Below are 21,887 nucleotides of genomic sequence, written 5' to 3' on the forward strand. Positions count from 1 at the left end.
TTCCAGTGGTTCAGTTTTAAAGAGACAAATATGAGAAGTATACTCGTATTTTAACAGAAATTGAACAGATATCCCTTCAAGGCTACAAGCCTTGGTAACGAGTTCATGACTCCCATCCCTGCCGCTCCCCCTCCAGCGGTACACTGAGGACGATGCCCTGGATGCTGGAGTATAGGATAAGGAGTCAGGTGGAATGACTCTCAAAGGGCAGAGATTTAACTGGAGCAGAAGTTTTATGAGATGAAGAAATCTGGACACAGATAGTTTCACCTTTTCCAGGCGAACAGAGGGCGCAAGAGACAATGTCTAAGAACAATAAAAGCATTTGAAAGGACAACAAGAGAAGCTAGAGAGAGCATGAGCTTTCAGCCTAAAGAGAAGAGGAAACATTTTTTGAATAGACTGAAGATACAGGGAAATGAGAATTTCAGAGAAAGTTATATTAACCTCAACAAGGATGCTAAAGAGTACCAAATGGCCATGTTAGCCTAAGTTTTCATACAGAACAAATCTTTGTGGGACATAGAACTAACCTTCACCTCCACTAGCTGGGCACACCTAGACCTCTCTCAAGTATCTTTCATGGCTTGGGATCTTCATGCTTCTAAGAATATTCTGGCCCTTTTGAATAGGCAGGGAGATTCAACGTTTTCAGAGACCATATATATTGTGCCAGTGTAGTTTTTCTTTCTTCTATTTTTTTTTTTACTGTTTTCTAAGTTTATGTTTTAATTTCTATTGGGAATTTGTCAGTATACTTTTTTTCATAGTTATTCCAGAGTTGTAATTGGAAGGGAAGCAATGTATATAATAATCCAAAAAGCAGATATAATGGGTTTTGGTGAATTTATATGGTTTTGCTACTTTTGTCAGCTTAACATCAAACTTGTGTTCCTTTAATAAATTCTTCTGGATGAATACTAAATGTTTGGCAAAATGTGGTATCAAAAGTGTGACAACATTGATCCAAAAACTAACCAATCAGAATTACATTGATCAAAAATCAGTGATAAAAAATAAAAAATCAACATTTATCAAGAGCTAAAAATTGAAATGCTTCTTAAAAAGAAAAAAGGCTTACAGCTGCCACTAGTATTACAGCATGGGGGGAAAAGAAAATTCCTGGTTTTAAAAAAGAATCAAGTTTACTAAGTAATGAAATTTCCTCAAATGCAAAAGTTTTCTTCTACCTTCAACAAACACTTTAAAGGAGTAACTTGTTTGTGACCGTTTTGTTACATTTCATGTTTATGCCCAGGAAATCAATCCATATGCTAACAATTATATTAATTTTAAACTGATGTTTCTTAAAAACATAGAGTTAAAAAGGAGGTTGTCTGATTCATATTTTTGTATCTAAATGGTATCATTATAACCCAACCCAACCAGTGACGTTCAGGAAAGATTTTACTGCCCCCCATTGGAATCAGTTTAAGAATCTTACACACCCAGACATGTTTTTATTTAAATAACCTAAATCTCCATTGCTATAGCCTGTTTCCAGTTCTATGCATTTTTACCTGAGTGGAAATGTGAAAAGGCTAAATGGACATGTGAAAATATGTGTACATTTTGAGGCCAAATAAACCCACTTCTTTTCATCATGCCTTCAACAGCTTATTTTTAGTCCTTTAATTGGTTCATATATCTACTCTGAGCCTTCTACAAAGTCCTTTAGTTGTAGAATGCAGAATTTGTTATGGTATATAAATAAATGGCTGACCAGTGCAGTGTTAAATGGAGGAGTTGGCTGTTTCATCTGTACCATTCCTCATATATGACAGTATATGTTGCTGATCATGCTGAAACACTGCACTTTTCATGGCAAGGGCCTTTCTAATAAAACTAACATGTTTCATTTTTAGTACATCCCATGTTGTTAGAGAAAATGTGAGTCGTGACCCTTTTCCCCCCATTTTTATGAACCAGATTGGATTTCCTGATGTTATTACCACTTAAAAGATAAGCTATTCAACACTTCCAATGTCTCTACCCTCTACATGATTGGAATGAGGAATAAACACGTAAAGCAATAGCCCGTATAACTGATTGCATGATTAACTAAAGGGCTTAGTAAAAGAGAGTAGTATATCATTTTATTTATTTTTTCTTGAGTACGTTATAATAAAAAAGAGAATTTTTCTGGCCCTATCCAAGTCCGCCCATACCATATGTGCGTGCCAAGTCCCTTCGGTCATGTGTGACTCTTTGCAGCCTTATGGACTGTAGCCCGCCAGGCTCCTCTGTCCATGGGATTCTCCAGACAAGAATCCTGAAGCTGGGGGCTGTGCCCTCCTCTGGTGGATCTTCCTGACCCAGGGATCGAGCGCGCATCTCTCATGTCTCCTGCACTGGGAGGTGGGTTCTTTATGGCTAGCGCCACCTGGGAAGCCCCTACCCATACCTACCCCTGTTTTTGTTTAGTCAGCAAGTCGGGTCCGAGTCTTGGGGACCATGGGGTAGACTTACTGAGTCTACCTGAAGCCTTTCAGGTTTCTCTGTCCATGGGATTCTCCAGGCAAGAATGCTGGAGTGTGTTGCCATTCTCTTCTCCAGGGGATCTTCCTGACTCAGGGATTGAACCTGCATCTCCTGCATTGGCAGCTGAGTTCTTTACCGCTGAGCCACCAGGAAGGCCCACAAATGCTTTAGGCATGTTTTAATCTTACTTATAGAGAAAGAGTCTTATAGGATTGTCTTTTCGGTTTTGTTTTGTTTTTACTGTGCTGATTCTTGGTTGTGCATGTACTATCTTTAGTTGCAGCATGCGAGCTCTTGGTTGAGGCTTGTAGGATCTAGTTCTGTGACCGGGTATTGAACCCAGGCCCCCATGCATTGGGAGTGCAGAGTCTTAGCCACTGGACCATCCTTTCATTCATTTTCTTTTTAGAGAATGAATGAATTGGCATCAGTATCATCTTACAATGAGAATTCTCTCTGTAGATATCATTACAGTACAGCAAAGTTCCAAATGAGTGATGATTTAGGTTTAGATCAGTTATTATTTGAATAAATGTTAAGAATTTTACATCAGAATTTAAAGAGAAAGAGGGAAAATTCCTCCAGATTTTAAGAAAATAGTATATTGAGCCTTCTTCTTCCAAGTGAATGATAAGGCCCTTGTTTGTACAATTTAAGTCAAACAGGTTTATAGAGTAGCCCAAATTCAGATTGTCTTTGGTGTGGATACAGAAATACAGCATGTATTTCTGCCATTCTCATTTGGCACTAAACTGCTGGTCTGCTCATAGAGTTTTGAGAAATAGATGGGCTTAGTTTTTGAGGAAGTTATTCAGAATAAAGATGAAGGTGGACCTTGAGACCTAGTTTAAAAGAGATTATTTATTTTGATTCAGTGTATTATAAAGTATAATAAGTGAACTTGAAAATATTGAATAGGAATTTTTGTGTTTAAAAAAAAAGGCAGTGTAAACAGCATGTATGTGAACTTGTTCATGAAAGAAGATAGAGGATTGAAAAAAGCAGTTGTAACTGCTTGTATGTATGAAAGTGAAGTGAAAGTCATTCAGTCATGCCCGACTCTTTGCAACCCCATGGACTATACAGTCCGTGGAATTCTCCAGGCCAGAATACCGGAGTGGGTAGCCTTTTTCTTCTCCAGGGGATCTTCCCAACCCAGGGATGGAACCCAGGTCTCCCACATCGCAGGTGGATTCTTTACCAGCTGAGCCACAAGGGAAGACCTCTATGTATGAAAAGGTTGTCTTAGACTGAAATAACAGAATGGCTTTAGCGATACAGTTCAGATAATCCAGAGGGAATCAGTCCATTAGTAGAAATGAGATAGAAAGAAAGTAGGAAGAGCAGAAAGCAAGATCAGAAATTCAGTAAGTGTTGCTTTTTATTCCCAGCAATTAGCAAAATATCTAGTGTGTCAGGTACTGTCAATACCTGTTTTTTAGTAAATGTTTGTGGAGTAAATAGGAGGGAAAGAAGAAAGGAAAGGAAAACCAATGTTGAAGAGTGGGTGTTGTGAGACTTTTTTTTTTTTTAAGTTTTCCAGACATCCTGTAATGACTGAATAATAATTTTTAAAGAGGAAAGAAAATAAGAGGTTGGCAAGAGTCATCAGAGCCTGAGGCCAGAGGTTAACAACACTCTCATAAGATGACATTACAAGTTCATTAAGAACCAGAGGGAAGCGTGAGCATCCAAAAATAGTTCAAAGTTAAAAGTTACATGAGGCCAGTGAGAGCAGAGCACTGGTGAATTTTCCACAATTTAAATGGGGTGGTGTACTGGAAAGCTCATGGGAAGAGATGGAAAATGGGCTCAGTCTTGCATCTTTGCCATTTGAATCTGCTCTGTGGTTTCAAGCACGCCCCATATCTACTCTGAGCTTCTGCGTTTTATTGGTAAAATCTGGAAGATACTGTAAATATTTATATCACCGGGTCATTTTGAGCATCAGATGAGACTTTGAATGTGCCAGTTGGGTCACATACAGTATAACAAACAAATTTCTGTTTTTTTTTTTTTTTTTTTTTAAAAAGCAGAGGTCAAATGAATCGAGAAAGAAAGAATGGCATTTCACTCTGTTGTCAAATCACTCATCTGTATTGAAATAACATGGGCATACAAAGGATAGTTCCAGCTCCTCCTCAGTTAAGGATTCTGCAGCTAAGATCTGTCAAAATAAAGGAATTACTACTGTCACCATCTTCATCATCGTCATCGTCTTCTAGTATCTAGTTTTATTGCACTATGCCATGGATTAAGTGCTTTACATGTATTATCAGCTCATCATTATTATTGTAGCCCAATATTACTATTTCTGTCAATGATTTTCATTATTCCTATTCTTGAAGTGATAAAACTGGGGAAGACAGAACCTAAGTAATGAATGCAAATCACCAGAAAAAGAAAAAGATTGTTTAACAGACATCTTGCCCTCACAAAAAAATAGAGATAATAAACACCAGCCACCAATAGGTGTTGGACATTGATGTATTCCTTAGTCCTGCCAAAACGTCTCTGTATAAAATAGGATAATAACAGTACCCACTACATAGAGTACTTATTGCTCATGAATATTGTTACTAAGGAGACAGTGAAAGGACAACACCAAATGCAGGGCCTGATCCACTGCTGCTGCTAAGTCGCTTCAGTCGTGTCCGACTCTGTGCGACCCCATAGACGGCAGCCCACTAGGCTCCTCTGTCCCTGGCATTTTCCAGGCAAGAATACTGGAGTGGGTTGCCATTTCCTTCTCCAGTGCATGAAAGTGAAAAGTGAAAGTGAAGTCTCTCAGTCGTGCCCGACTCTTAGTGACCCCATGGACTGCAGCCTACCAGGCTCCTGTCCATGGGATTTTCCAGGCAAGAGTATAGGAGTGGGGTGCCATTGCCTTCTCCAAGGGCCTGATCCACAGTAAACACTTAATACATGGAAGCTTTTTTACTATCACTATTACCATGATCATCAAAAGTTTCTAATGCACCAACTATTTCTTGGGTATTGGGGACAGTTGGTAGTAAAAACAATCTAAAATATACATAAGGAGATGAAAAAAATAAGCTGAGAATGATAGATATTAAATATAGAAGGATACCCCTGGTGGCTCAGCATCTGCAATGCAGGATACATGGGTTCAATCCCTCAGCTGGAAAGATCATCTGGAGATGATCTATATTCTTGCCTGGAAAATCCCATAGACAAAGGAGCCTGGCAGGCTACAGTCCATGGGGTCGCAAAGAGCTGGACACGACTAAACCACCACTACCGCAGAGGACAAAAGTTGATATCAGAGGCATCAATCCCTGATGGGAGACCAACCTAACAGAAGTAACTGAGTTCTCAAATGATTTCATGTTCCTGATTTCAGTGAAAGTTGTACTTATCAAATGGCTGAAATCTCAGGATCATGTTGTCACCGAGCTGTTTGAGCACCTGTGTTGCTGTAGCCCTATCTCTTATTTATATTTAGTGATTACTATGTCTACCGTTGGAGTGTTCTTAGAAATGATAGCAAAGCTAAAAATAGAAAGTGACCACTTAAAGCAAAGCCACATCTCACTATGCTGATGATAAAGCATTATAATTCATGTCTGTTGTGGAATAGAAGTATCTTTTTACAAAAAGGCAGAAATCACATTTCAGTCATATTGCTTTGCCATAAAAAAAGACAATAAAACATTTGATATAAAATTTAATTTTAAGCTGCTTCCTGTTGCATCAAAAATTTCAAGTGCAACAAGTTCAGAGCGAAAGCAATACTTTTCTTTGGTTTTAAGGGAGTTTGCAGAAAAGATATGAAGTCAAAATGTGAAATAATTAATCATTCGTTAATGAATTTATTTGCAGAAATACCTAAGCTACAGTGTAGTTCTAGATGCTCAAAGGGATCTGCATGAAATGGAACACTTATTGAGAAGACTATGTACATAAAAAAAGAAAATAAAACATGGAATCCCAAAGGAAATGTAGATATCTAGAAATAACTGCATCCATGATACAATATTATCCCCCAAGACTGCGTTAATTCTGGGATCTCTTGGAAACCAATTATCTCCAGAAAACTTTTAGTGATATCAGGCAAATATCATGACATTTTAAAAGATTTAGTCACATTACACGTGGTTATTTAAGAAAATGTTCTGGGAATATGCAAACCTGGCTGACTTGAGCTATAAAGTGGTGATAAGTCAGACACTGCCAGTATCTGAGCTCCTCCCTGCAAGGGAATTGGAAACTACCAGGGATAGAGGAGCCTGGCGGGCTACAGTCCATGGGGTCACAGAGAATCGGACTGAGTGACTACACACACACACGCACACACACACACACACGGCTACATTATATAGGAGGAAGCTGGAGGTAAAAATAGGATAACTCAGAAATAATAATTCGCAATTTTTTAACAGCTTTCTTTTTTCCGATGAGCTGACTTCTAGTGGATTGACTGTGTTAATTTTCAAATATACTTGCTTCCTGGAACATATTTGACTCTGAGAGCTAAGAAGGAGAAAAGATTACCAAGCTCAGTAAAACTAATATATACATGAAAATAGGTAAACATTTTAAAAAGTGTTTTAATTGGGTACCTATTTCTTCATTCTTTTTCTTAAGATCAAAAATGATGGAAGCTTAGATGTGTCTGCCGGAAAAAGTGATGTACTACTTACTCCATTGACTTAGTTTATTCTAGGTGGTTTACCCTATAATATAAAAGGCTGTTGATAATTTCCAGACAGCCTAAAGACATAGAAGCTTTTTCAGATATAATATTTTAAGCTCTATTAAGTAATTTATCAATAAAGGATTTTAATAGGAGTTTGTTTTTTCCACAGACAGCTGATGAGGGATAATGAATAACTACCAACTTTTGACACAGTATGTAAAAGTAGATGAATAATGACTTTGTGAAGGAATAGACCCAGATTGCCACTAAAAAAAGGAAATCTGCATACGATCATATAGTGAGAAATTTTTGCATCATGTTATGCAAAAACATTAGGCTTAAGGAGAGGAGGAGGTTTCTCTCTCCTTAAGCCTAATTCTAACCCTGTCTAATTTGGATTAGAGAGCATGAATATTTTAAAGAATAAGTGCTAATTGTGTTTTATTAAAAGTTGGCTACCCTGACTAGACTCATAGAAATGCTTTTTTTAAATATGTGATTTTCTTTTTTTTTGGCTATTTGTTCATCATGCATTTACATACAGGGATTGAGATTAACCATGTCTGTCCCAGGCTTTCTCACTGATCCTAAGCCTCCTGAATACGTGACACCAGTTTTGCATGTTAAAGCACTCCTCTCATGTTATCATTGAGTTGGGGGCAGTGGAAGGTGCCCAGATGTGCTACAGTTTAGTTTGCTAGATGATTTGTTCTTTGACAGCTCCATCAAGAAAATGAATTCCATTTCGACCTCCACCCATGCTCACTGTCAGGAAGATTTACTTTGCCATTCTGAGCACACATTTGAAGACCTGTGTCTGTTTGACTGTTGTTGATCCTGTTCTGATTGTCTAATTCAACTCAATAAGTGTTTGGGTGGCATGATATGCAAAGTTGACTCCCCGAGGGCAGGCCAAGATCCATTAAGATGTCAAATCATTATAGGATGCTCAGATTCCCCATCTCTCCATATCACCAACTTGACCCTTACATTAGTAACAGCATGGGCCATTGTATTAATAGAAATGTTCTTTTCTTGGTTCAGGAGCATTCTCTATTCTTGCAAGAGTTCATGTTAGGGAATTTAATCCGTGTGTGTGTGCATAGTTGCTCAGTCATGTCCAACACTTTGCCACCCCAATGGACTGTAGTCTGCCAGGCTTCTCTGACCATGGGGTTTCCCAGGCAAGAATACTGGAGTGGGTTGCCATTTCCTACCCTGGGGAATCTTCCCGACCAAGGGATCGAACCTTGTCTCCTATGTGTTCTGCATTATAGGTGGATTCTTTACCTACTGAGCCATCAGGGAAGGAGCTTAACTTACTTTTAATTAAAAGGAGATTATTCCCCTTATAATATTCATTCCTTCTCCCAGTGACTGAATACATACTATGTGGTAACTATTTCCCACACACACATGCACACACACATATGCACATATGCATTACAACAGTAGTAGGAGAAAAACATGACCTAGAAATTTAATACAGGATGGGTAATTAAGAAGAAAGACGTAAAGGAAAACCAGAAGTAATTCTAGCCAAGCTGTCTAGAAGAAAGTAGGAAAATACAGAGAAACCAGCAGTACTGTTATGCCTTTATTTTCTCTTCTGTTAATATGCAGCATCTGTGTGAAGGTGTCTAAAAACAACCCAGGAGTCAATCATGTGCGTGTGCGTGTGTGTGTATTTATTTATATATGTGCACGTATATCTATATATGTCATCTGTGCTCTGAAAGGACAAAACAACTTAATATATATTTAGGTTTATATTCCCAGTGTTTAGCAGACTGTCTGCAGCCCAGGCATGCATGCTCAGTCACTCAGTCGTGTCTGACTCTTTGCGACCCCATGGACTATAGCCCACCAGGCTCCTTTGTCCATGGTATTTCCCAGGCAAAAATACTGGAGTGGGTTGCCATTTCCTACTCCAGGAGATCATCTCAGTCCAGGGATCAAACCCGTGTCTCTTGCATCTCCTGCATTCACAGGTGGGTTCTTTTATCACTGAGCTACCTGGGAAGCCTTCTGTAGCCTGTTCAGTCCTAAATAAATACTTGTTGAATAAATGACTATGATCAGGCAGTGTTGCTGTCAGTTCTAAGGTACTGCCCACTTGATTTCAGCCACAAGTACTTCATTTGCCCCGAGTTCTCCCAGGCTATCGTGTCAGCAGTAGTGATTCCCATCGGGTTCTTCTTCCCTGAGGACCACTGCCAGGTCAAAATACAAAATGTGTGTTCATTTCAGAAGCAGTTGCAAAAGAGAGCATGATAGCTTGATGTCAGAAATAAGTCAGGGATTCTCAAACTAGAATATCTTCCATTGTTTTTAGTACTATATTCAACTTTGATTCATTTTAAAATACAGACTGTATGCCACAAAATGCTTATGTTAAAGGGTGGTAAGTGTTACAAAATGAGCCCACATAATACATTTTAAATCACTCTGTGTCCAAACATCCTATGCCCTAACATCACAAAAAGCAAATGTGGACATTTCACAAATATTTTCCAGAATCATTACATAATTAGAGGTACATAGGGTTTCTTGTTATATTAATACAGTGGTGTTTGAACACATACATTTAAAAAAGTGAAAAATCCCCATGGAAATTCACTTCATAAAATCAACACCCTAGAATGACTTACACTTTTCCAGATCCCTCATCCAAACCCTGAGCAGCTGAGCTCATTCTGAATGAAACTGCGTAATAACGATTATTTTAAAAAATGGTAATAGAAGTTTGCAAAGTAAGTCATCAGTAGTTAGAAATGTAATTTTGAATAAGACAGCCTGGTGAGAAGGCTCAAAGAGAAACTTAGGTTTTTTACAAAGACTTCTGAATCTTACAGGACATATTCAAGTCAATTCAGATGACTTAGAAAATGAGTCCTGGGTGCTCATATGTGATAGACAATAATGTTCTCAGTCACTCAGTTGTGTCTGACTCTGTGACCCCATGGACTGTAGCCCGCCAGGCTCCTCTGTCCATGGAATTGGAATTTTTCAGGCAAGAATATTGGAGTGGGTTGCCATTTTCCTATTCCAGTGGATCTTCCCGACCCAGCAATAGAACTCGCATCCCTTGCATCTCCTGCATTGGCAGTCAGATTCTTTACCCCTAGCACCCTCTGGGCAGCCCAGACAATAATAATCATATTTTAATTAATACTGTTTTCGGCCTTTAGATCCTGCAGACAGATTTTTAACTATAAATCTTACAAACCAGAATTTAATTAAGAACTGTGAATAAGAAAGCTCGTTGAGATAATTAAAAAAAAAATCTATCAGACCACAGGATTTGGAGTGAATGTCCACGTTATAGTGGTGATGGTCATAATGAAAATTAGAAAATTTTATGTCTTTGAGATGAAGACACTATAAATTCACAGGAATGATATTGGAAGTGGCCAAAGGACCTAGATAAGAAATTAGGACAGAAGGAGTTAATGGTGTATGAACCTGTCTAATTTACAGTCTCTCTTTACATCTAGATTGTCTCAGAACTGTTTAACTGTCTTCCTTTGATGTTATAAAAATACTTGCCAGAGTTGAGTGCAATAAGTTAACTAATATTATGGTAAGGACTTAAAGGCAAAACTTCTATGTAATCTGTTCCCCAGGGGGTTAATAAAACTCTTTCACCTTCTTCATCAAAGAAATAAAACCAGAAGTCAGCCTCAACTTAAATGTAAATGTGGCTTAGAAATGACACAGTAATACCACTTGGCATTTCTTAAGTTAGCCTGCTCTTTCTATGCTGGATAAAAATAAAGAAAAGAAAGCATCTAAAACAGAACCGCCCTATTACAAACCAAATTTGCCCATGAAAGCAGAAATTTTCTGGCCTGCATCTATGCGTTTTTTCCACTTTCCGTAGCCTCCCACACGATAATGACTTATGCATGGAATTCAGGGACTTTATATTTTTCTTTTGAATGCAAAATGAATGCCAACATGGAAAATGTGAATGCTGGCCATTTTCAAAAAGATACACACTGACCTCTAAGGAAACCAAATAGCATCCAGAATGCTATTTGGTCAGTCTGGGGTACCAGAATTCTAATACATTCCTGGTCTTTACAGGATGAGAATATTTACCTTTCTGGCATGTGCTTAGTCAGAATAGCTTGAAATTTTTGGTGGACAGTCAGACTCCTTTTCAATAGACTGAAGTGACCCAAAACCAGCACCGCGGTTAATCTTGTTTATGACTGAAATCAATAAGCCAGTCCATGTTATGTGCTGACCGTTCTTGTGTGGCGTAGAAACTAGAAGTGTCTGCTCTTGAATGAGATTTTTTATTTTACAATTCAGTCATTAGGTTTCATTATGGGACACAATTTGGATTAGTCATTTTTATAAGGTTGCGTTTACATTGGTGTAATTTGTTGCCTTTAACTAAGGCTTTGAATAATTCAAGGCAGAGAGGATGGATGGATATCTGGAATGTGTTTATATCCTGACCTTATCTTATGCTTGGTTTTCATGTTTACTTAAAATTTTTATGGCCAAATTCTAACAGAAATATACAAACTAAACTCCTTGGAAGCCAAACAGAATGAGACTGAAATTCCTAAAGAACTGTTTCAATTGTCTTACTGTGCTCACATCTTCTTTTTGATTCACCTGAATCCTTACCTGAAGAGTTTAGATTTTATACCTATTAAAGGTGTCTGGGAGGAAAGGAGGCTGTAGAATCTCATTCCATGGAGACAATGAAGTTTGTTGCCTCTCTGGGTCTTAGAATTGGTGCCTACTTTGAATCCAGGCTTACCCTGAGATATGTAGCCTTAAGCAAGTCATTTAACTTCTCTAAGCTTTAACAGTACTAGCTTGCAAACTGGTCATAGTAGCAAAGGGATGTATGTAAATATATTTAACCCGAAAGTGGGCTAAGGCGTGTCCTATTCTTTGTGACCGCATGGACTAGAGCCTACCAGGCTCCTCCGTCCATGGAATTTTCCAGGCAAGAATACTGGAGTGGGTTGCCATTTCCTTCTCCAGGGGATCTTCCCGACCCAGGGATCGAACCCAGATCTCCCTCATTGCAGGCACTTTACCATCTGAGCCACCTGGGAAGCCCATTTAACCAAAGGCATTGCAAATGGTGTGTGGTATGCCTTCTTATGCATGAATTATGTGTTAATATGAGCTAAACTGATTACCCCGGGAGTTTCTTAGTCACTGCCTGGGGTAAATGTGTCCTGGTGATTTGGGGTCTGTATTAGCTCTTTCACATGCTAATATATTACACTGTTGTCTCTGTAGCTCAGGTTTTGCATGAGTAGTTCCCTGGTGACCTTTGGTGCAATTCAAACCAAACAGCCAATAGATTTCTGTAGCAATTTGTTTCCACAAAAGTTAACCAGGGAAGCGTGTAAGCTAGAGCAACTTGTTTCTTCCGGTGAATTATTAAGTATAGCAGTCCAGTTATTTTCCTAGTGGGATTTTTAATTATACACACACACACACACACACACGCTTGTGCTCCTGCTGTCGCTCAGTCGTGTCTAATTCTCTGTGACCCCATGCACTGTAGCCCGCCAGGCTCCCCTGTCCTTGGGATTCTCCAGGCAAGAATACTGGAGTGTGTTGCCATCTCTTCCTCCAGGGATCTTCCCAACCCAGGGATCAAACCCACATCTCTTCTGTCTCCTGCATTGACAGGCAGGTTCTTTACCACTAGCACTACTGGGTTATTCATTAATAGGTCAGTCAATCCAGCTACATTTAAAAGTATTGTCAATGATTTTTGACCAGAGATACTAAATGTAAAATTTTCTTCTATTAGCCTGCTTCTTGAAGAAATAACCCTATTAAGGTTGTTAATTGGAAGTTTTATTGAAACCTCTTATTTAATCTTTCATAGCATTGCTTAAGCACTCTCTTTTCCACGATAGATTTTGACTTTAGAATTATATCCTGAACTCTATGTATATATTTTATTTTTTTAATAGGTGGTGAAATGACAAAACTTCCTCTCTTCTTCAATCAGTGAATTTGAAGTAATCTTTCATCAAGTTTCATCTCCTTTAGTCTCATACGGAATGTATCTCTCTGTCTGTTGTTAAACTACGATGACATGTCTGTAGCTATCAGAAAGAGAAGCTGGGAAGAACATGTGACCCAATGGATGGGACAGCCTTTTAGTTCTGATGATTGTAACACAGCATGTCATCATGGACTAGTAGCTGACAGCTTGCAGGCAAGTATGGAAAAAGATGCAACTCTAAATGTGGACCGCAAAGAGAGGTGTGTTTCACTCCCAGACTGCTGTCATGGCTCAGACCTGAGAGAGATTCCTGAGGGGCCAATGGGTCACATTTCAAAGGAGGTGGATGAAGATGACAGCCATGAAGGTGAAGATCAGTTCCTTTCTCTGGAGGCCAGCACAGAAACACTCGTGCATGTTTCTGATGAGGACACCGATTCTGATCTGTACCTCACAGATGATAAACAGATTCTAACTACTCAAGGGCCTGAAACATCAGACCAACATAGCGTCAAAGGAGCAGGCTCCTTAGTAAAGACGCTGCCCATTGTGGAAAGTAACCAAGATTCTTATGACTCCTGGGGAATGGCTGGTGGAGTTGATTTAGGGCTGGTTGAGGAAAAGGGGGACAAGAAAGTTGTTGACATGGTGAGTAAAAGCCTGGAGCTTTGTAAGGAGATAAGCTTAAGTGAAATAAAAGATCGGTCCAAAATGAATGCTTGCAGTTCTTTGAATGTGAAAGATATTGTGCCAGAAAAGCAGTTGGTTAATTCTGCTGTAATTGCTCAACATCGAAGGAAACCCGACTTCCCTAAAGATGAACATGAAAGCAACACCTGCAGTGCAGTACAAGATAAGTTATTGGCTATTCCTCGTATGGACAGAGGACTGCCATTATTAAAAACAGATCCTGGAAGCTGCCTTCTGCAGCCTCCTTCCTGCCCTAGTGGAATGTCAGCTGAAAATGGCCTGGAGACGAGTGGTTTCTCAGAACATCAAAACAAAAGTCTTCCAAAGTTCAACTCAGGAGATGGCATGCAGTGTTTACACTTCAAGGAGACTCTGGCCACCCAGGAACCCACAGATAACCAAGTCAGACTTCGTAAAAGAAAGGTAAGACGCATGCACCAATTATCTGGCTTTTGGAATTTTGTAAATATCCTTGTTTCCATCATTTATTATTCTTGCTAGGGTTAAAAAGATATGTTGCTGTTTCTTTTGCCCCATGGTGTAGCTGTATGACTTAAAGAGAATCTTGGGAAAATCGTCACAATATGTAAAAATTAAAACAGGATAACCTATTTCACTAGTGATATTTATAATGGTTCCTGAGCATTTTATTTTGGAATTGTGTTGAAGACAGAACTGATTTCACTTTCTTTGGAATTAAATAGCTACCAGATAGCTCATAGATCTGAAGGGCAATCTCTAATTTTCTGAAAGAATATCATGATATCTTTAAATTAAAATTATATATTTCAGTTTGTTTCTCTTTCCCCTTTAGAAAATATATTTTATTATAATAAAAGTGGTATAAGTCACATATTTTAAATGAGCCCTTTGCATATACCAAGGCAAAAGTACCCCCTTCTCCCAAAATATGCTAATGCTATTTTAAATGATACCCTGGCACATTTGCTATCCATAGCTATATGAACTTTCTGTTAACTTTTGACCAAAAGGATCAATAACTGAAATAAAATTTTATGCTGAGGCACCTTTGACTAATCCTGTAGATACCATGATCCCTTGAGAAGTGTGCAAGTGAGAGACACAAGGATTGGAGACAAACTGCATGAATCATGGTTTGGTTAGAGAACTCTTGACTAAAGTTTGTCATACCTTCAGGATTTCCCCAGCATTCTTCCCACAATGTAGTACTCTAAAGTCCTGATGTAAATACGAGTACCATTTCTTCTGTAAATCTAACATGCCATTGACATTTAAAAAAACCCTGCAGATTGGACATTTCAGGGCAGCAACCTTGCCCTTCTTGATACAATATGAGTCCATAATTCCAACTCTCCTAAGACAAAACTAAACTTCTCAGTTCTGCACAACTGGAGCTATCAAGAATGAGAAGCAAAAACTCCAGCTCCCTTTTGGTGAAGAAATCTGGTTTCCATAAACCATAAACGTCGTTTTGCTAACAAACTAGATCAGTAACGTGTCGTAAGTTTAAGTGAAGTAAAAACTTTACAGCAAAGATCAATGTGCACAAACTGTTAATACATGCCCACAGAGCATTCTGTGCTTCTGGCGAACTCTTCCTTTCTTGCATAAATTGTATTAGAATGTTAATGCTGCATAAAGTTGTTATGATTGGAATGCTCAGGTTGCTTTTTCAGAAATGTCCATATAGTCAATCAAATCTGTTGGAGGGAATGCAATAATGACATAAGAAAGTATTAACTGACCTATGACATAGTTCCCCTAAAATATGACAGACCCTGCCCAACTGCCGACAGGAACATTAAACATTCCAGAAACATATGCTCACCACTTGGACACTTATATCAATTCTAAGAATGCAGGAAGGAATTTGCTCTTGGATGTGTCACTATAGCATGGTTGCATTACGAGAGCCATAATTATATCTCATTTACAAGTTCTAACCTAAATGTGCTATTTTAAGCATTTCATCATTCTAAAGTATTATGACATTGTCTGGAGGAGTGTTTGTTTTGACTCTACAACTCATTTGGGGTGCTCTGTAATAAACAGATTAAATTAAAAATTTGAGGTTTGGAAATTACTCTGGAAAAGTATGGTTACAAGAGAAGATACCTCTAGAATCAGTGTGTAGGAAGTTTTGTTCGATTTGATTTTGAATGCATGTTATAATAGCTTCAAGTTGCCCACTAGCCATTTTAGAACTTTACCAAGAGAAATAATAAAACAAATGCATGAATATATATGTACAGATATGTCCATCACTGTATTGTATGTTACTGACAAAAAGGACATAACATAAATTTCCATCAATCAAGGATGTATAATCAAATTCAAAAGCAGAGACATTACTTTGCCAACAAAGGTTCATCTAGTCAAGGCTATGGTTTTTCCTGTGGTCATGTATGGATGTGAGAGTTGGACTGTGAAAAAGGCTGAGTGCTGAAGAATTAATGCTTTTGAACTGTGGTGTTGGAGAAGACTCTTGAGAGTCCCTTGGACTGCAAGGAGATCCAACCAGTCCATTCTGAAGGAGATCAGCCCTGGGATTTCTTTGGAAGGAATGATGCCAAGGCTGAAATTCCAGTACTTTGGCCACCTCATGCGAAGAGTTGACTCATTGGAAAAGATTCTGATGCTGGGAGGGATTGGGGGCAGAAGGAGAAGGGGACGACAGAGGATGAGATGGCTGGATGGCATCACTGATTCTATGAATGTGAGTCTGAGTGAACTCCGGGAGTTGGTGATGGACAGGGAGGCCTGGCGTGCTGTGATTCATGGGGTCGCAAAGAATTGGACATGACTGAATGACTGATCTGATCTGAATCATTGTTTAGTGTATAATGATTGTTTAATCTGTAGTTTGGAATGGTATGCAGCCATGAAAAAGATGGATTGAGATCATGTTCTCTAACTGAACGGTACTCATGATATAGAGTGTGTAGAAAAAGACAGTGGCAGGCCAATATTTGTAGCGTGTCTCAGTCTGATAAGATGAAATATGTGGATACAGACATAGATAGAAATATAGATGGGTTATGACCCTCTCTAAATGCCTACCTAAATAAGAATATGCAAAATTCTAGATAAATAGGCACAAAATTGTTGACAACATTTACTTTGAGATAACAGAAGTAAAAGGTTAGAGGCAGGGCATTTCCATTTTTGGCCTATATATTTTTTATAAAAGGTGTTGTGTCTGACTCTTTGAGACTCCGTGGACTATACGGTCCATGGAATTCTCCAGACCAGAATACTGAAGTGGGTAGCTGTTCCCTTCTTCAGGGGATCTTCCCAATCCAGGGATCAAACCCAGGTCTCTTGCGTGGCAGGTGGATTCTTTATCAGCTGAGCCTCCAGGGGAACTCAAAGGTAGTACTATTCTGAGCAAAATGCATACAATGAGCAGACACAAAAACAAAATAATATTAGATCCTAATATTAGACTGTCTTCCTAGGTGGCTCAGTAGTAAACAATCCACCTGCCAATACAAGAGACTCAGGAGATGTGGGTTCAGTTAACTATTAGAAGCATTTTCTACATGGCATAAGATGACCCTTTATTTATACAGTTATTATGATTATTATTACTTTTATGACATGGAAGCAAATACAGACTTTTTTCAGAATATCAACAAAAGTTTCAATCAACTACACAATTCTAGTGTAGCTAGTTTAAAACTTATCTCCAGATAAGCCTCCGGAGAGACACATGGACCATATTTTCATGTCTAAGGTCTTAGGGGCCTGATTGTGAAAGCAGTTTGCTAAGTTGTCTGTATATTTTAAACTATTTCTCAAGCATGGTGACAGCTTTGAGATTAGAGCTTAGAAAGGTAAAGCAGAATAAGCTAATAAAACTTTAGTTAGAGAACTTTAATCAGCTCATTATCTGATGGGCATATGAGTGAACCAAATCTGTCATTGAGTTTATGAACATGAATTTTTTGCAGGAGGGAGATCAGGTTTTAAGACTTGGAAAGAAAACAAAAACAAAAACAGAGTTTCTAAGAGTCGTTCTCAGAATGCACTGAAATACTACTCTAGAGTTATCATTGTAATTTAGACATAAATTCCTTCAAACCTATAAATATTGGCAGGCATTTGTTGTTCAGCATGATGTATTTTTTCTTGTTTTCCAGTGATATTTCTGGCCATCAAAGATAGCCAGACATACTTATTAGAAGTCTCAGTTGGAGTGACTACATTTGTAATAAATATAGATAAATATTGACCTTTTAAGCTAATAATTCCCTTCAATATGGTGAAATATATCATTAAATCAAAGCCACTGAAATCAAAGGAAAACCAAATAGATCATGAGCAGACATCAGTGCATGAGCCAAGAAGGTCATGTGGCATGTGACCAGCGCTTATAGGCTGTGGGTGGGTCTTTGGGGTAAGGCAGCTGGTTAAGAGCAATTCTCAGAGACAAGTTCCAAAGAAATGTGGGGGAGGAAGACAGTCTAAGAAGTGGTCTCTTTAAACCAGATGGGATGTGAAGATGGAAAACATGTAGGGAAAGACTTGAGGTTAGACTTTTTTTTTTAAGAGCCAGTATATTTGTTCTTGATGGTGGTTTACTAATTAAAGAGAGTCCGAAATTAGTCTTCTCTAGAGACTATTTAAATAGTTCCCCAATTTTTGAATAGCCATAATAGTTGTATAAATATATAAAATATTTTTATTGGCTTGCATAAGACATAGTCCATGTTACCAAGCAGAGTAAACTACAAAAGATAATATAAAAATGATTTGAGCTTTGACATCCAATTTTTCCATTTGAACAAAAACCTCACATTCCAACAGGCAACAAAAGTATCCTTTATGTTATCGATCTGACTACTTTCACAGAAAATCAGTATAAACATGGCTTGACCAACATCTTTCTCTCACACATACATAATAATTACGGTAAGGTAAGGTAAGTCACTTCAGTCGTGTCCAACTCTGTGTGACCCCATAGATGGCAGCCCAACAGGCTCCCCCGTCCCTGGGACTCTCCAGGCAAGAACACTGGAGTGGGTTGCCATTTCCTTCTCCAGTGCATGAAAGTGAAAAGTGAAAGTGAAGTCGCTCAGTCGTGTCCAACTCTTAACAACCTCATGGACTGCAGCCTACCAGGCTCCTCCATCCATGAGATTTTCTAGGCAAGAGTACTGGAGTGGGGTGACATCACCTTCTCCGACATAATAATTGGGTATAGGTAATTCTGGAATGGTATGTTTTCTAAACCTTAGACCCTCTTATCCATCTGGTCTACCACCTTGAGCATTTATCCATATCCCGATTAGTAAGAAGAGGGAAGTGTACTGGGATGACCACACTCCTAGGTAAAAGCAGGACCCAGAAAGAGCACATTTCTTTGTTTCGAATATTTCATATTCTAGAACTTAGCTGTATGGCCACATCTAGCAATAAGCACTGAGAAATAGAGTTTGTATCCTGGGCAATCTGGTGTCTGCTAAAAATTCTGTTACCAAAGAAGAAGAAAAAATGTATATTGAAGGATACCTGATAACATGAATATGTTGAGGAATTGCCCAAATTGCCCAAAGCCAAAACAGTATACTGTACATAGTAGTGTAGTGTTAGTTGCTCAGTCATGTCTCACTCTTTGAGTCCCTGTGGACTGTAGCCCGCCAGGCTCCTCTGTCCATGGGATTCTCCTGGCAAGAATACTGGGGTAGATTGCCATGCCCTCCTCCAAGATATCTTCCTGACCCAGGGATTGAACCTGGGTTTCCTGCATTGCAGGCAGACTCTTTACCGTCTGAGCCACGAGGGAAGCAGTGGTAGCTCAGATGGTAAATCCTATACTATACTATACTTTAAGTATAGTACATACTATACTATACTATACTTTAGTATAGTACATACTATACTTTATCTTTGGAGAAATATAATACATTCATTGTTGTTGTTTAGTCACTAAGTCTTGTCTGACTCTTTTGCAAACCCATGGATCATAGCCTGCCAGGCTCCTCTGTTCATGGGATTGCCCAGGCAAGAATACTGGATTGGGTCGCCAGTTTCTTCTACAGGGGATCTTTCTGACTCAGTGATTGAACTTGTATCTCCTACTCTGCAGGAGTGTTCTTACCCACTAAGCCACTGGGGAAACCCAATACATTCTGAAATGACTGAAAAAAATTAGCAATGACTGAAAAAAATAAAATATTTTCTCCTTCAGTTCAGTTCAGTCGTTCAGTCATGTCCAACTCTTTCTGACTCCATGAACCACAGCACGCCAAGCCTTCCTGTCCATCACCAACTCCTGGAGTTCACCCAAACTCATGTGCATCAAGTCGGTGATGCCATCCAGCCATCTCATCCTCTGTCATCACCTTCTCCTCCTGCCCCCAATCCCTCCCAGCATCAAGGTCTTTTCCAATGAGTCAGTTCTTCGCATGAGGTGGCCAAAGTATTGGAGTTTCAACTTCAGCATCAGTCCTTCCAATGAACACCCAGGACTGATCTCCTTTAAGATGGACTGGTTGGATCTCCTTGCAGTCCAAGGGACTCTCAAGAGTCTTCTCCAACACCACAGTTCAAAAGCATCAATTCTTCGGCGCTCAGCTTTCTTCACAGTCCAACTCTCACATCCATACGTGACCACTGGAAAAACCATAGCCTTGCCTAGATGGACCTTTGTTGGCAAAGTAATGTCTCTGCTTTTGAATATGCTATCTAGGTTGGTCATAATTTTTCTTTTTTTTAATTTTATTTTATTTTTAAACTTTACAATATTGTATTGGTTTTGCCAAATATCGAAATGAATCCGCCACAGGTATACATGTGTTCCCCATCCTGAACCCTCCTCCCACCTCCTTCCCCATACCATCCCTCTGGGTCATCCCAGTGCACCAGCCCCAAGCATCCAGTACTGTGCATCAAACCTGGAATGGCGACTTGTTTCATATATGATATTATACGTATTTCAATGCCATTCTCCCAAATCATCCCACCCTCTCCCTCTCCCACAGAGTCCAAAATTCTGTTCTATATATCAGTGTCTCTTTTGCTGTCTTGTATACAGGGTTATTGTTACCATCTTTCTAAATTCCATATATATGCGTTAGTATACTGTATTGGCGGAGAAGGCAGTGGCACCCCACTCTAGTACTCTTGCCTGGAAAATCCCACAGACGGAAGAGCCTGGTAGGCTGCAGTCCATGGGGTCGCTAAGAGTCGGACACGACTGAGCGACTTCACTTTCACTTTTCACTTTCATGCATTGGAGAAGGAAATGGCAACCCACTCCAGTGTACTTGCCTGGAGAATCCCAGGGACGGGGGAGCCTGGTGGCTACCGTCTATGGGATCACACAGAGTCGGACACGACTGAAGTGACTTAGCATAGCATAGCATAGCATACTGTATTGGTGTTTTTCTTTCTGGCTTACTTCACTTTGTATAATAGGCTCCAGTTTCATCCACCTCATTAGAACTGATTCAAATGTATTCTTTTTAATGGCTGAGTAATACTCCATTGTGTATATGCACCACAGCTTTCTTATCCATTCATCTGCTGATGGACATCTAGGTTGCTTCCATGTCCTGGCTATTATAAACAGTGCTGTGATGAACAGTGGGGTACATGTGTCTCTTTCCCTTCTGGTTTCCTCAGTGTGTATGCCCAGCAGTGGGATTGCTGTGTTGGATGGCAGTTCTATTTCCAGTTTTTTAAGGAATCTCCACACTGTTCTCCATAGTGGCTGTACTAGTTTGCATTCCCACCAACAGTGTAAGAGGGTTCCCTTTTCTCCACACCCTCTCCAGCATTTATTGCTTGTAGACTTTTGGATCGCAGCCATTCTGACTGGCGTGAAATGGTACCTCATAGTGGTTTTGATTTGCATTTCTCTGATAATGAGTGATGTTGAGCATCTTTTCATGTGTTTGTTAGCCATCTGTATGTCTTCTTTGGAGAAATGTCTATTTAGTTCTTTGGCCCATTTTTTGATTGGGTCATTTATTTTTCTGGAGTTGAGCTGTAGGAGTTGCTTGTATATTTTTGACATTAGTTGTTTGTCAGTTGCTTCATTTGCGATTATTTTCTCCCATTCTGAAGGCT

General features: G+C 39.2%; 1 protein-coding gene across 3 annotated transcripts in view; it reads left to right on the top strand.

The window, feature by feature from the left end:
• The window catches only part of DLC1 (DLC1 Rho GTPase activating protein), a 514,129-nt gene that overhangs the window by 76,850 nt on the left and 415,392 nt on the right, over nt 1-21,887 (top strand). For all 3 annotated transcript variants that reach the window (XM_061404350.1, XM_061404351.1, XM_061404346.1), the window contains exon 2: nt 13,105-14,252. In XM_061404350.1, coding sequence (XP_061260334.1) covers nt 13,230-14,252 — 1,023 coding nt within the window. In that variant the 5' untranslated portion in view covers nt 13,105-13,229. The remainder of the gene's footprint in view (nt 1-13,104; nt 14,253-21,887) is intronic.

Source organism: Bos javanicus, chromosome 27 (genome assembly GCF_032452875.1).
Source record: "Bos javanicus breed banteng chromosome 27, ARS-OSU_banteng_1.0, whole genome shotgun sequence".
NCBI classification, from domain to species: Eukaryota; Metazoa; Chordata; class Mammalia; order Artiodactyla; family Bovidae; genus Bos; species Bos javanicus.